The following is a 16,369-nucleotide window of genomic DNA, read 5'->3' on the forward strand; positions in this document are numbered from 1 at the left end:
AGGACTCTGACAGGTACATTCCCCCCCCACTCCCGTCAGGTCTGGCTGCATAGCTAGTTCACTTTGAAGTATAGAAAAGTCATGGTAAAATGAGCACAAATTTTCTAGGTCTAAATCAAAAGTCACGGAATTCAAAGTTTGCCTATGAGGAAATCGAGGAAGGCTGATTTGCAACTGCAATTAACCGACACAGGATAAACTTCCATGCTGCGGCACAGACTGAAAATCATACATCATCAATGTGTTAATTTTACGTTACCAGTGGAAAGCTGAGTTTAAGAAAGTCTTGGATTTCATCAGACAACGGGCTCGGCTTCGGGTGTGGATTAAAAAAAAAAGATGGCATAGAAAGCTTTCAGCAAACCTGAGAAAATCAACACCACTGGGCACAATGAATGATTTTTTATTTGTTTGTCTTCTGCTGCAGTCTAAACAAGAGATATGTGCTGATCAAAATTAGACGATTACTGAACTAGTTTGTTACCTTCATAATATTTTAGAAATACGAAAGATAATTACACACACAAGTTTGGGGTACGTTAAACATACCAGACGCCCACGAGAAACTTTTTTTCCCGTGACACTGGTTCCAATCATTTCTAGTTCTCTTAAAACTACTCTTCACCCAGTACAGTACACGCTTACAGTACAAATAAAAACGGACAGTGGTGTCTGCTCATCAGAGGTTTAATCACTGAAGTGACCATTCTTTCTCTTTTGTTCTGGATTAATTGCTCATTCTGTTTTTCGATAACAGTTCGGTTAAAAATACTGAATAATCAGAAACAGATTTGAACATTCATAAAAACATGGAACTTTTAAAAAGACGCACGCAATTCTAATGGATTATTTTAACACGTATACATGATTTCTATCTTTTGATATAAAAGATATTTCATAGGATCATTTTCACTTTTTTTCGTTTGCTCGTGTAACCGATTATTTTGTTTACTCTCTCTTTCACACACACGCAGACAAACATGCACATTCATGGATATATTCTGACATTCCTACTGAATCATTGTTTGTCAGGTGACACGAAAGATTTTGCATCCGCTTGTGTAAGGTCTGCGAATCTCGACCTGGCGATAAGGGGAAAAAAAAAAAGACTGACTCCGCAGGCACTGTCAAGCCATCAGAAGCGCGTCTGGGCCACATCATCAGGACCATGTGCGACGTAAGCCGGGTTGTCAAACGCTGCGTTACCAGGGGTTTGCTGAGCAATGGTCATGTTGTCCAAGACCGCAAGATTCGGGTAGTGCTGTGCAGTGACTCGCACGTTGAGCGGCCTCGGGCTCCCGTCCAGCCCCTGGGCGATGACAATCTGTGGAAGCTTCGTGCCTTCGTTGTCGCCGTCGTTGCACACCTCCTGCATGCCGTCTTTTCTATCGTCCTCCCTTTCACTCTTGCCGTTCTCTCTGCTGGAGTCATCTATTTGCGACAGCTGGCGGCGGCTTGTCCATGATTCCAGCGGCATATTCAGCTCGCGAATTTTCTGGACAGCATGCAAATCACCAACAGCCATATTCTTCCAGAACTACGCTAAGATTAGCCAGCCATGCGGAATTATAATGCCAGTCCTTTTTCACACCCTTCCTTTTCAATATCATGTTACGCTCAGCTCTTGTTCTTTTTTTTTTTTTTTGTTATTTGGTTACTCTTTGTGTTTTCTGTATTTGATTTTATTCTTCATTAATACAGTTTTTTTAATTCTTTTATAGTTCATATTTTATTTGTATACATGACAGAATACGAAGGAAAGAAAGAAAGAAAAATATGGTTGTATTAGGTAAATTCTCGCTTACCTTCCAGAGACCGCCTGTGCAGGTGTAGTAATAAAACCAACCGGGGATGAAGGAAATAGGAAATAGTGCACAGCCCCATGCCATCATCTCTGACCACCAGGGGAAATGAGTCTCCTTGTTTGCTGTCAGCGGCACGTACTGATAGGCCTTAAAGATGATTATGCCCTTTACGCAAAACGAAAATAGTGAAATATAAATTTCTTGTTCGTAGTTGAACAAAAAAGGAATGTAAAAACCAGGAAAACATTTTAAATCCTTGTTTTGATTTGCTTCAGTCATCTTTGTCAGGCGGTCAGGACACTGACAAATTTGTTCTTTATCTATGACAGTTGAGCTGAGATACACGTAAAATAAAAATGAATGCATTTAATTACTAAAATGAAAGAAGATGGCAAAATGTTCCATACCACCAATAAGAGCGGCGAGACGAAAACCCAGCAGACGACAAAATATTTGTATGGTCCGCGCTTGATCATAGCCTTCACATCCTTACTGAATTCTTTGTGTCCTGAAATATAAGACAACAGGAGGTTTACTAGGCGCCATCACCATCATCGTTTTCATTCATATTTCCTTCTTTGACTGATACCAGCTGACCACTGGTTGTCGGAGGATTAGGCTTACTACTTAGGCCTGTCTTGAGAAAGTTCTGGACGGAACGAACAGCTCACTCCTTCACGATTGCCACCCAGTTCTTCCTCTACCTGGGCTTAAGCTATCCTTCAAGGTACCCTGAAGGACCTTCGCTGAGAAAGTCGTGAAGGCGCCCGTGCTGCGCAAAAATGTGTGGGTTTTGCGTTCCATGTAAGGGATTTGAAAGTTTTCTTAGGGACCTTGTTTCAAATATCTGGATTTTTTTCTGTATTAGTAGTCAGTTTCTATGTCTCGTATTTGTACAACAGAATTTAGTAGTCAGAGTCTACGTCTCGTATTTGTACAACAGAATGCGGATTGTCAGATGCTTGTCTAAACAGGTTAGCATATTTGATGACGCTGCTTTGCCATGGCTTGTTTTCTGTTTGCATTATCGAGCCCTGTAGCTATGGTCATGTATCTGGGCTTTTTACACTTGTCGGCGCCCATCTCTCCACTACTCTTTCAGTCTAAACAAGCAGTGCATGAATCTCATAAATCTCTTTGATGCAGCTCGTGAGCAGACGGTGGCCTTCTCTTCCTTCCTGCTCCATTCACGAAGGCTATTTCTTCAGCTGCTGCTGCTGTTAGTAAGTCTACTTATACTACTCCACTATGTCCTTCAATTCTCATCTTATTTTTTCTTCATGCGATGGAGACATGTACCAATATCTAACAAATAAAATGACATATCTTCTTAGCTATCAGATGTAGTGAACAAGAAGATGGCCTTGCGAAGAGTGACCATTTTATTTCACCTCAACTGCCTGTCTAAACTCAGCTTGCCTCAGGTGTCTTTTTTTCGTTGTTGCGAAATTTCCTCAGTGAGCGCAGGCTTTCGTAAGCCGCATGAGATTCCTTCATGCTCACACAAGAATCAGACTCCTTCCTCTGGTAATTCCATTCTTGGGAAAGGGGAGAGCCGAATGGTTAGAGCACTGGTGTCTAAGCCCGTAGGTGCGCCGGTTCGATATCTGTATGGCGCAGGGAACTTCCCCAAGTCTACCCAGCTGTCGGATATGGGTATCTGACTCCATAAGAGTTGGGAAAGGTAAGTAGTGAGAGGGGAAGAAGACGGGGCATTGTTCTCACAGAAAACTGACAAGTATAAGAGAGTGGTCTGTAACATCTCAGCCAAAACCCAAAGATTAGGGGACCTGGCCTTTACGTTTCATTCCATTATTAGCTCCGTTCATAAAGCCTGCATTCTTTGCATGAGCAACTCGAACTCGTGTTCATGTTTGAACCTGCTCTCAGTGCCTTGTAAATTTTCACGATTATGCACTCTCGACTTCGAGCATTCCATGAATGGTATTACTGCTTCGGCCGCTAAAGCCAAGAAACAGACCGTGTCCCAGGCAGTACATGAGTGTGTCAGCTTGCCACGGAAGTCACCTTAGACGACCTTCGCTATAGGCAGAAGACATTCACGACTTGCAGTGAATATGAGTGTTTTTCTGGAAACGAAATATTTTTCAAAATGGCTGGGCGCCCATCCATAGTCAGTTATTATACTTAGTCAACATTACCACAGTTGTCAGCATTGCCACAATAGTCAACGTTTCCGTGATTTGTTGGTTAAGATTATATTTACATTCAGTTTTATCATAATGGGCAATTGCAGTCTTAGGAAATATTATTACTTTAAATTTTAGTCATTATCATTACCATCAATGATCATTAATTTAAAAAAAAAAACCAGACGACAAAAAAGAGCATGTGTAGCCAAATAAATCAATCTTAATAGAGGTCTCGATGTGAAAAAATGATAAATAATGAACAGCAAACAACAGAAGAGAAAATCAAAGTCATTTTCATGATCACAATGGTCAACACTGTAATGAGTCATATTACAAAATTTATTCTGTGACTTTGCTTTCTTACGGAATGAGTTATGCAGTAGAAGTTATAATTCTATTCCGAGGTCTTCTGCTGTTTGTTCAGTCGTTAGGCACAGCAGAACACAGTAACACATAGCAGCACACAGTAACACGAGAAAGACAGGGCACTAGGGCCTGTCACGACGTGCTCACCGTACACCCACGCGATGCAGACGAGTTCAAAGAGGCCGACAAAGAGCGTTGGGAAGCCGACAACGTAGCCGTCTACGACGTCGAGGATGTAGGAGCCTCCCTGAAATAAGGTCAGAAAAAGTAGGTCTCTTCCTTTCTCTCACTGACCACAGTTCTTACTCACGAAAGGACAACTAGAACAAGCAGAATGCCGTAAATGCATGTATGCAAACACGTTACAGCCCCATAAAATGGATTGTTTGAGTATTTTGGAACTTCACTGGTCATCCAAAAATAAGATTGCTAAAGCGTTCGTGTCAGTAGTGTGGTATGGACATATTCATGCAAGCGCTATCTTGAAACCAGACCGAGTCTTCATGGGTTGTGTAATAGCCAGAGTGTGGCCACCGAAATATATCAGCACTGATCTATGTATCAGAAAGTCCGTAAAAGGGGAGTTGGAATTCCCTCCACGTTCACACATTTCGATTAAAAATGAGGACTTGAAAAGAAATCAACTGATTGAAACTGGATTTTTGCTTCGCTTGCAAGATAATATGTCTGTGTGACACCGCTTTGTAATTGGTATATTATAACAGAGGTTAGGGATATTTTTTTATGTTCCCCTTGTACTTTCAACATGAAGGACTTAGATTATGCCTCTGACATGAATAATTGACTTTACCCCATATGTCTGGTATGGATTATTCCGTGTGCACTTTCATATTTCTGATATTTCTGTGCCATCATTCAAGTACATTGAAAGCGTGCTTTTTTGTTTTCCCCAAATTCGAAATTCAAAGCTTTAAAAGTTTTTTTTTAGTCACTTGCAACTGAAAGATACTATGGCCACCCTCTGTCATCATCTGTACGGAACGGTACACAGGCAGTGCCTGTGCGGTTTGACTTCGCGAAACTCTCAGTCTTTCTCGTAACCATGTGGCCTCGTTTTGCAAAACCGGAAGAACTGTGCATGAAGAAGGTTCATTGTCCACCTGTACTCACCTGAGTGACCATCGGAAGCCCGAGGATGAAGCCCAGTGCGCAAACACAAGCCCTGAAGATAAACGCCCGCTTTTTGCCGCTCAGGCGTTAGGGAACTCGTCAATGAATGATGTCATGATTGTCTCCACAGCAGAGAACTGCAAGACACATCACATGTCAGAGAACTGTGCAAAACATGTCAGAGGTAAGAAAATGTGTAAGGCACACTACAGTCGTGCTCGTGACACATGAGGGAGCTGTACAAAATATCGCAAGACACAAAAAATGTACAAAATACATCACAGAACTGGATCACACCCCGAAAGCTGCGTAAAGACACATAAGAGAATTCTCAAAACATAAACGTAGACGAAAACACATTGAAGACTTGTGCAAGACACACCAGAGAAGCATACAAAATTATATAATAGAGCTGCGCAAGAGATTTCGGAAATCTGTGCAAGACACATCAGTTCTGTAAATGACAATGTGGGAGCCTACGGGTATGACAGACGAGGAAACATGAGAACTGTACGGAGACCATAGAGAGGTGTACACAGTGTAGAGGTGTAGAATGCGTGAGAAATGTACATTAGAAATCACAAGAAGAGAATAAATAAACTAAGAGACATGTTATTGCGTCGACAGACACACATGCAAATGGAGGACTAGAGATCCATACCGCTGTACTGAAGCCAAGCATGCAGATCATGAGGAAGAAGAGGACAGCCCAGAGGGGAGAAATAGGCATCTGTGATAATGCTTCGGGGTAGACGACGAATGCAAGTCCAGGACCTGTCACACACACACAAATTTCGCACACATAGTCTTTAATTGTACATATTTTAGTTATTTGTGGAAAAATTGATTTAAGTTCGCTGGGTTAAACTTAAGAAATACCCGGTAAACATGTCGTTATGTGAATATATTTCTTAAAATTTCAGGTGTACCTGACTTTAAGTAGCGATGAAAACACAGAAAACTTATTTATTATTCTCCATTGTTAACGTTTATATTTAGCGGTATTTAACTTCTGAATTTTACAGATTATTATAAGCGTTTGTTATCAGCAATAATTCTGTTTGTGTTGTGCATGAAAGGAAAAGCACGAGTGGATTTAGTGGCATGGCTAGAAGAAAAGTTCAACTGTTACAGACCAGTTAAAATGCCATGAAACTATCTTTGCATTTTTAAAAGTAATTTGTTTTAGCTTTTACGTAGTGTGAATAAGACATGGAGGAGGAGGGAAATTAGTGTTTCACGCCGCGCCAGCGACTAAGGCCACATGCAGAGAAAGAACAGTGTGCCCGAGACGAGATCTGAACCCAAGACAGTCTCACTGCATTGGCGACAGGCGCTAATAGTAACGCCAGTGGATTGCCTGTAGCAACTATTGAAAGTACATGTACATATGTTGATATTGGTGTACTGCTGATGTAGACAAGACGAAAGACAAGAATGTGGAGGCTTACCTCCTTTAGTCACGTCCCCAACCCCTACTCCGCGAATCTTGGCCATGTAGCCCAGCACGCTGAAGACGACAAAACCAGCGTAGAAGCTCGTCATGCAGTTGATGATTGGCACCATCAGCGAGTCCCTACGACAGGCAGAGGATGAATCATGTATAAAGATAGCACCGCGCGTTGGACTAAGTGCATTGATGTCAAAGGGGACTATAAAGAAAAATTGGGAAAAAGTGTCTTGTTTCTGCAACTCTTTCTGGTGAGGCTTAGAACCTTTCGAACATCCTTCGTAGACATCTGTGACAATGCTTGGGGTTGATGATCTCCGGAAAAGATTGTTTTTGTTTTGCTGTGAATTGGCTGCAGTTACCATCTGATCCCACAGAAATCGACACACATATCTTTGGTGAACGAACAATACTTTATGTTTTTGAGATATATATATATATCAAAAAATACACTGCGAGCTGCAACTCTTGCGATGAAACATCATCGGACAAGTCCGCCTTCTTAAAACAAAGACAGGTGCACATAAACCAAGGTTACGAAGGGGAAGAGAACTCTGTTTTGTCCTTGCGGTTTTGTTGGATAATTTGGTTGGTTAGCTTGTTTGATGGTTTATTTATTGATTTTTTTTCTTGTTCACCTTTTTTTAAAAATCACCTGTTTGTGACTTTGCACTTTAGAGAAGGAAACGGTGTAACAGAAGAAAATCTCCGAAGGCTAGCCATGTGATTTGGGTAAAGTCTAGAAAAAGCTACTTGTCTCCAAGAAGAGATTTGAAACCAGGACCGTACAAGCCTCACTGCAGCAAGGACTACGTGTTTTACCCACTGCAATACCGTGCCACTCTGTTTTTCGTTTTTCTCTTTTTTTTTAAGGTGGGTTGGGAGGGTCGAGAGGGACAGTAAAGTGCCTCTGTTTCCATGCTTACCTGAGCACGTTGTTATTAAACTTGTTGTAGCTGGACAAGGCGATGAGGCCGCCCTGGCAGGCGCTGAGAGAGAAGAAAATTTGGACGGCGGCGTCGCTCCATACCTGCAAAGAGTGAGATATCTACAGGTGCTTGCAGATCCTGCACATCGCTTACTCTTAAAAAGAACAGTTTGCAGAAGATTGTGGAAGAGATAAATAAAACGGATTAAACGCACTCGATTACTTACAAAACAATTGTAAAGATTGTGGTAATTGTCCTCATTTTCAGGGACATTCTCCCCCTCCCAATCTTCGACATACAATACAGGTGCACGCGCACATACATGCACGCATACAAAACGTCCACTTTTATTGCTGAAGATAATCAAGTCGCAAAGAACAGTTATCGACAGAAGCAAGACAACTTCATCATCATCATCATACCAAAGAGACGCAAAAAAAAAAAAAACATTAGAAATTAAGACACACAGCACCTGAGTTCTCAAGAAGAGATGTCGCACGACACCCTAAAAACGAGGTAATTGGCCTCATGCAGACAGTAAGCTACAAGAAATTACATTTATTAATGGACTGTCTATTGTTGATTGTTGACTGCAAGTCCCAGAGGTGACGCGTTTGTTTCTGTCTGTCTGCACATTCGTAATGGCTCAAGTGTCTAAGGATAATCGAATTTTAGAAGGAAGTTAATTTCGTTTGAAAAGAGCCGGAGTATTTAACTATATCTCTGTTAAGCGGATTCGTATTGCATACGCACATGCGATAAAACAAACATGATTAGCATCTCGCGGTAAGCAGCACATGAGACTTCACGAGAGAATCTTTACCACAAATGTGCATGGGCCATCAACAACCCAGCTAGGAGAGAGAGAGAAAGAGGAGAGAAAGAGAGAGAGAAAGAGAGAGAGAAAGAGAAGAGAAGAGAAAGAAAGAAAGAGAAAGAAAGAGAGAGAGAGTTGTCTGTCCATCTGTGACAGGAATTCTGTCGTGAAGGTGAGAGAGATCGATTTCGCATCTGAAAGGAGAGCTAACATTGGCATCTGCCAGGCGAGACCAGTCTGGGGTCAAGTAGAAGGCGACACCCTCCAGCGCTCCGTCCAGCATGGCCACTCTGACGAGAAGTATGGTTAGCAGCACGTAAGGGAACAAGGCTGTGAAGTACACCACCTATATAAAAATGAAATTTAAAAAAAAATCATCATCATCATCATCATCATACTAAGAGTTTATTTTGAAACTGTGAGAACTCGTAAAAAAAAAAAAAACACCAAAAAATGTACAGAGTGTGATTTCACGTGGATTTCCTACCTTTCCCAGAGACTGGATACCCTTGGAGAGCACGATCAACACCAAGGCCCACCCAAACAAGTTGGCGACGGTAAGATGCGTTTGTAGCTCTCCCGCCTCGGCAATGCTCGACGTCTTGTTCAAGACCCTCTCGCTAGGAAAGAGGCCAAGTCATCCACTTCGTTAGTCAGTAGACAGAGTTATGTTTCTTTTACCCATTCACTCTTATTTTTTAAATTCAGAAAGCGTCTATGCATTTAGAAAAAAAAGTTGTGCCAAACTACGGATGTGTATAGGTGGACTGCTGTCTGTCTGCCGAGACCAACGCTTAGCCTCTTGCGAGCCTGTGACTAAACCGGAAGCTTTGTCTACGCCAGTCTGGTTTTAGTAGTTAACTGAAAAAAATCGTCTGCAAGCAGTCAGTAAAGCAAGTTCGTGGCCGAACGCAGGAAAACTTTACAGTTCCTTTATTGCTCACATGCAAGAACCACCTTTATATGTGATATAAACACAGAAAAGGTCCCTGTTAAGCTTACTTGAAGTAAATCTCACTCGGGACAAGGCATCCTTTTCAGTGAATCCGGCTGTTGATAAAATAAGAAACAACGGAGTAGTTTCTCGTGTGTAAAAATAAGAAGAAAACGTAGAAATTCACGATAGAATTGTTTCTGAATTAACTCAAAAATAATATGAAATGGCCTTTAAGGAGACGAAATTTTGAAAAATATCAACTCGATATCAATCATTGGTTTTATTTTTAGAGGGATCTACTTGGCTTATCACCGAGAATGAAATCATTGTTGGTTAAGGAAAGCAGAATCGGTCAGACGATTTCTTTATAACTGAATGGCAATTAAGGTCTAACACATTAATAAATGCGTTCGCCATTCCTAGTCCTTGCACTTTTTCATTTTTCCTGACGAGATATTAAATATCATTTAAAAGGTCATGTGATCATTAATAGACTAGCTGCAAGCATTGTCAAAAGATTAAAACATTGTTGAGCTGTTTCGGTAAGAATTAATGAGAATAACAGAAAATAAAGGCTTGTTTTCTTAAAAACAAAATTTGAGTACGCGCGCGTGCGCATGCACAGCACAGACAGACAGATACACACGCACAAACAAATGAACTATTTTTACAGCAATTCAGTTGGCTTGCATTTCCTTGCTTCTAATGTGGTGTTCTGCATGAAGTTGTACAGAATGCATCTGCAGTCATTGCAAAAGGACCAGGGCAGCACTGACGTCATAGACGACACCAGGTAGTACAACGACCACGCAATAATGACGTTGTAGTAGATGGCGACCAGGACGGTGGAGATGACTGCAGCATATCCGACACCTGCCACAAATCATCAACAGCTCATAGATGCGATGGTGTTTATGGGAATCACAGTATATATATCATGGCAAAAATTAAAAAGATTAAAGGGCAACACGAGCTGACTGCAAAAACTCGCTGGAAATAAAGCACAAAATACCACAAAAACATATTCCGTTGGTATTTTATGACAAAGAAGCATGAGAAGTATTATATTAATTTTTTTCGGTTTGGACCTTTACTTTTTTTTTCTAACTTCAGTCGATGCTGCTAAATGAAGTTAAAATCTGTATGGCTGTATTCCAAAATCAGCCCTTTCATATTCTGGGCAAAAAAATTGCTTCTTGATCACGACAACATGAACGATATTTCTTCACCTTAATCGAAAACATGCATAGATTTGTTGAACTGAACCACACTCACTGTTACAAATACTGCTGACAAGCAACAAAGCTCCCCAGTATAGAAGAGTAATTTTTTTACTTTCCTAGTGGCAGGTGAGAATGGCGATGTTTGAGGGCTTGAAAATTAAGAGTAATTATATAATCACATTTTGGAAATTATTTGAAAATGAACTTAACCCGGTGGTAAAGAAAATAAATGTTGCACTTGTGTTTCTTTGAAGTTTGCAGTTTGAACTTTGATCGGAACAAAGCATTTGAAGGAATTAAACATCCCCCCCTCCACACACACACACAAACACTCCCTGTGTGTATCATGGTTGTATGGTGTCGAAAGGCTTAATGTAGATCTTTTCTAGTATCTATGCATATCCGCGCTTATACAAAATCGTATTGTGACTATTGGCTTGATGCATCCGCGTATCCGTGCATAGACAAGATTGTAATGGCTTGATGCCTGCCTGTAGTTATGTCGTGTATGTACATGCATGAGTGAAAGCCTAATGATGAGCGTGCTAAATATATGTAATTGGCCCAGAAACCCAAATTATCAAAGAATTGTATACGTATATCTGACACTGTGCTCCCTACCCTTTCGTTGTATCCATCCGCGTTTTTGCATGTGACCCTCACCGGCAACTGGTAAAGGTTATTTCTGGTCTTAGTGTCGGCTCATCATTATGCGTTCCAAAGATACAACGATGCTAAAAGATGTATGTGTTTGCTACAAAAAAAAAATATAGTCCAAAGGTTTGAAAACATTTGTTAGTTTCAAATGCCAGACTGTCTCTTTTAGCATCAAAAACGTTATTTGTGCAAATTCGCAGCAGGCGACAGGCGCTCCTTTCCTCTAAAGCGGTTTTGTTCGATGTATCGGCCTTTCAACTTCAAAGCTTTTTGTTTGTTTTATTTAAAGTCAATTTACAGTCTGTTGATTGTTCTACTGTTGTTGTTTTTTTTTAAATCAAGAACTGGATTAGTTCTCGTTTTTTAAACTGTAGCACGCAGAAATCTAAAAAAGGTCTTGATAAACACAAATAGTAAACACTTCTGTGTTGAATTACTGAGACGTACTACTTGGTAGGAAAAATTTATCAGGCATTATTGCATTTTTTTGCACAACTTCAGGCAAAATCATTTTATTTAGCAGTGCACATATTTTTTTTATAGTTAACCCTTTAGGTGCTGACGAAATGACAAAGTCAATCATCTGATAGTAAAATCTAAAGACAGAAGACAAGAATTGAAGTGTTTACTTTCGTTTTTTTAAGTCTTACAATCTATCCATAACAGACAATCAACAATAAAATAATAAATACTAAGACTGATTGGATGTTAAAAGTAAACTTGACTGAGATTGGATCGGAAATATCTGTTACCACCTGTTGCCGCGCAAGTAATTGCGAAAATGTCAAGTAGTCTCCTGACACATTTTCTCGAACTTTTGTCAAGTGTATTACTTCGACTTGGTTGCTGTCTGTTAGGCTGACAGTTACAGCTACGTCAGCTTGTGACGTGGTCAAACGACAAACCAAAATACTACACGAAAAACAAAAACTTCATATTTACGAGTGTTGATAGAACATGAAGCCATCTGATCACCTTTAAACGAAGGGTTGATGCCCCAGATGCTGATAGGTCCGCGGCCACCAAACTGTCCAAATGAGACTTCTAGGCCAAAGACTGGGATCCCCAGGAGAATCAGGCTCAATGTGTACGGCACCAGGAAAGCCCCTGTAGAGGGAAAAACATGTATATGTAATATTGGTATGCCTGTCATATAACAAAGTTTAGGACATAAGCCATATATTTATGTAGGAAACTATGCTGCAATTAGGAGACTATACTGTAGTATGGTAATTAATTGACTGTGTTGTAATGCAGGGCCCTATATTACTCTGTAAGATGTCATGCTGTAATTTAGAACACCTCACTGCAATTTGAGCCGCTATACTGTATCCATAAATTTCTTCAGGTGAACGCGACCTAGTTCTGGAGATAAGCACTTCGTGTTCATGCACGCGAGCTGTTATTTGTAGTTTTGCTTTTTTGGTGTTGCAATTGATACTTTATTGTTTTCTTTGGATTTTTGATTTGTGTATGTCTCGGTTGTTTGTTTTTTTTTACCACCTTTCCTCTGTGTATGTGTGTGTATGTGAGTGAAAAGTTGAAGTTTAACTTTTATCTCTTATTCAGAGGTATGCGAAGTCCGTGAGCTTAGGAAAACCTAGATAATTACATACATCCATGACTTGCTTGTTACATCGTGACACCAAATTGCACGCCCCAAATTGTGACAATGAGACTCTGCCTTATCTTTCGCGTACCAGCTCTGTCATGCATCATCAGTCATGGTAATGGAGAGTGAATTCACCTCTGACATCAGGTTGATTATATTAACGTGTTTGACTCTTACTTTTTCCTACTCTATTAACCCCTGACATTTTTACAATTCACAGTGTTTTGAAATATGTATGAACCGAGTACGGCTTGAAGATGAAACAGTTTTAAGTAGTTGAGAGCCAATCTCTCCAAAGACCGTCACTCTACGACAGATACAGCAGGTGTGTATTTTACCTTTCATTCGGGTATAAAAAAAGCAAAAGAAAAAGCACGTTGTAATATAAACCAATAAAATTTAGAGACCAAATAGAAATATCTGGATGCGAAAGGATGCGAATGAATATGAGTACAAACTGTATTCATGCCGCCATGTATCTACACAAACAGATATGTATTCACGAACAGTTCAGAGAAAAGGTGGAGGAGTCAGACTCGGGACACGCACGTCCCAGTATTGTGTCTGCGGTATCTTCCTCCCATGATGAGTGTGTGTGTGCGAGAGCTCACTTTGAGCATCCCAGGTTAAACGTGACATTTAATTAAGGCGACAATTAAGAGACAACTCTGGGTGGCTGCTAACAAAGGAAAGATTGGGGTGAGTGGGAACAGGGTGAGTGGTAGCTGCTCTCTTACGTGGGAAGGTACCTGAGAGAGTGGGTGTAGTGATAGCCGCGTGTGACGTATCTAATATCAGTCCGAATCAGTTGTCGTCTACGACGAGTTCATAAAAACCATCATTTCCCCAACCCACACACTGCGCATAAACAAGTTTGGCCATGTCCACGTTCGTTTGGAGGTCCGAACTCTAGGCTGTCGAGATGTCAAAACCGACAATGAACGATGAAAAGGTGAAAGGTTACAGAAAGGGCAGAGCCACCGTTGCAAGAGAGAGAGCGAGAGCTGACCGGGATGTTGAACTGGCCGCCGCATCTCGCCGCTAATGTGATGCATTGAGTGTGACGGTGCAGGTACGGGAGGGGTGGAGGTGAGGAGTGCTCATCCCTTCTCGAGAGTCAAACGCGCTAACCCTGCTTGGCGACGGATGGCCCGAAGCTCAAAATCAACAGCTCGGAGGAGTGCCCTCCCTCCATCCACCTTCCTCCTCTTTCCCTGCTGCTTCCGAGGGACTTCAGATCCCTGGGAACAAATTGCCTCGGTCCACATCATTAAAGATAACCTGTCCACGTAGCTTAACTTCAACCATTTGGTTTTCTACAACCAATCCAAAAAAAGACCGGCCAGACCAAAGGTTCATGGTTAAATGGAGTATTTATTTCGCATAACATGGTCATAGTAATTGGCGTTATAATATTCCCGGGCTACAGACTATTAAGAGGGAACTTTATTTTAGCTCACTATTTCATATGTCGTCAGAACACATTCTCGTGAAGATGACTTTAAAAACTAAACCTCCATAGCACTGGCCTTACTTGCTTCACTGTTTCATGTGTGCTTTTTTCCACATAACCACGCTAATGATACAATTTAAAAAGAATTGTTCATATTGCTCTGCTATACTCACATTGTTAGATAATCTTAAATTTATTGAACTTGCGATTCTTGCGTTCTCGTGAATCAAGAACCAACCGGAATCGCAGAACTATCATCAGTAATGCAGTAGTAGAAGATCATGACGCAAAGGCACGTGTACATCAGAACATCAGGTCAATCGGAATTCTGCACATATGTCTCTAAAACATGACACTTACCAATTCTGCAATCTGCAATCAAAAAACTCACCGCCGCCATTTTTGTAGCAGAGGTAAGGGAAGCGCCAGACGTTGCCAAGGCCAACAGCATAGCCGACCATAGTCAGGATAAATTCCAGCTGTCTGCCCCATACTGCTCTTGTCTCCACAGTTTCTTTCTGTTTACATTTATGAAACTTTAAAAAATAGTTGTACTTCAAAGATGAGAACGCAAATTGCTTTGATATTCTAGACTTTTGGACATAAGCTTTGAAGACACTATTTTATTCAGATACACTGAAATTTAGTACAAACAGTAGTGAAGTTTTGAACAAGTACAATCTGTAATAAATTTATGAGTGAAATATATGGTAAACTGGGACGTTTGACACATGCTATATAGTGGAAAGAAGGACATGACATCAGCCATAACAGAATTTGTAAGCCGATTGAAACCAAGCGAAAAAGCAGAGTTCGATAAAGCAGAAAGGCGCCGTCTAGTTCTCTTAAAAATAAACACCAAATTCAATTTGCACTGACAAACATGACAACGCATAAACGTAACAGATATAATGCTTCCACGTGTACAGGGCAAGGTAGAGTCTTTACATTTAGCGAACATGCCATCAAGATTGTCACTCAAGCATCACAATCCCGACTAGAAGGGGAACAAGCTGTGGCCATGCTCAATATGTACTGCTGCTACAGATCAAGGAGAAAACAAATAATGACAATGGTAGTAACAAGCAGATTTCAAGACCTTGTTTAAAGACGTCAAGGATCATCTTACTTTACCTAGTGTCAATCAGAAAACCGATTATTTGTCATCTGTAAGCAATTTTCAAACATTCTTTGTTTCAAACTAGCCATGTCTGGTTAGACATGGAACTGGCAAAATCATCTCTCTTTGTTATTCTGAGAATCGTATTAACTCCAGCATTTTAAAAAGTTAAAACGTGATTTGATTAAACCAGTCGCCCCAGTTTTTCTCACAACTTTTGCTTGGACTTCCTTGCTCGACTTAAGTCCAAGCATGCTACAAAAATGAGTTTTGACATTATAATGAAGACTGGAAAGCACTCGTCTCACCGTTTTACTCATGGCTAGAAGCAGACGATCTCCGGGCAGGGATCCGCCGCGTTACGGAGGTACAAACAAGTGAAAGACAAAGTGAAATGAAATGAGAGAAAGGCGCAGGACTGTAGCAGGGGTTTTATATCAGCACTTGGTCAAAAGGAGTTGCACGGTCAGGGCATAATTAGCATAAAAGATAAAACAACAGTCTTCTACCCAGAATTAATTTCACAGTCTAACACCGAGTGACTTGCAGGACCCTCGCAAGTATTTTTCCTCGCAAAAACTATCTTCTTCTTCTTTTAATTATCTTCGCCATCGGAAAGCTGTGAGCGTGCATTTTTCAACAGACTTGTGCTGTAGTCGTTGTTGCCAAGCGACATCAACGACATTTAAGATCTGTAGTCGGTTTCGTTTCCACAA

At 40.8% G+C, this 16,369-nt stretch overlaps 1 protein-coding gene across 1 annotated transcript; it reads right to left on the minus strand.

Annotated features, from left to right (window-relative positions):
• Positions 1 to 669: 669 nt before the first annotated feature.
• LOC112561097 (sodium- and chloride-dependent GABA transporter 1-like) lies at positions 670 to 16,115 on the minus strand. The gene is given in 16 exon segments (XM_025233332.1): positions 670 to 1,495; positions 1,806 to 1,970; positions 2,213 to 2,313; positions 4,472 to 4,571; positions 5,456 to 5,541; positions 5,544 to 5,592; positions 6,117 to 6,229; positions 6,907 to 7,031; positions 7,832 to 7,935; positions 8,863 to 8,997; positions 9,139 to 9,271; positions 9,654 to 9,668; positions 10,260 to 10,461; positions 12,444 to 12,575; positions 14,925 to 15,051; positions 15,962 to 16,115. Coding segments are annotated over 16 exon segments (1,959 nt in total). The 5' UTR covers positions 15,974 to 16,115; the 3' UTR covers positions 670 to 1,135.
• Between the last annotated feature and the right edge of the window lie 254 nt (positions 16,116 to 16,369).

The sequence above is a fragment of the Pomacea canaliculata genome, linkage group LG1 (assembly GCF_003073045.1).
Source record: "Pomacea canaliculata isolate SZHN2017 linkage group LG1, ASM307304v1, whole genome shotgun sequence".
Lineage (NCBI taxonomy): Eukaryota > Metazoa > Mollusca > Gastropoda > Architaenioglossa > Ampullariidae > Pomacea > Pomacea canaliculata.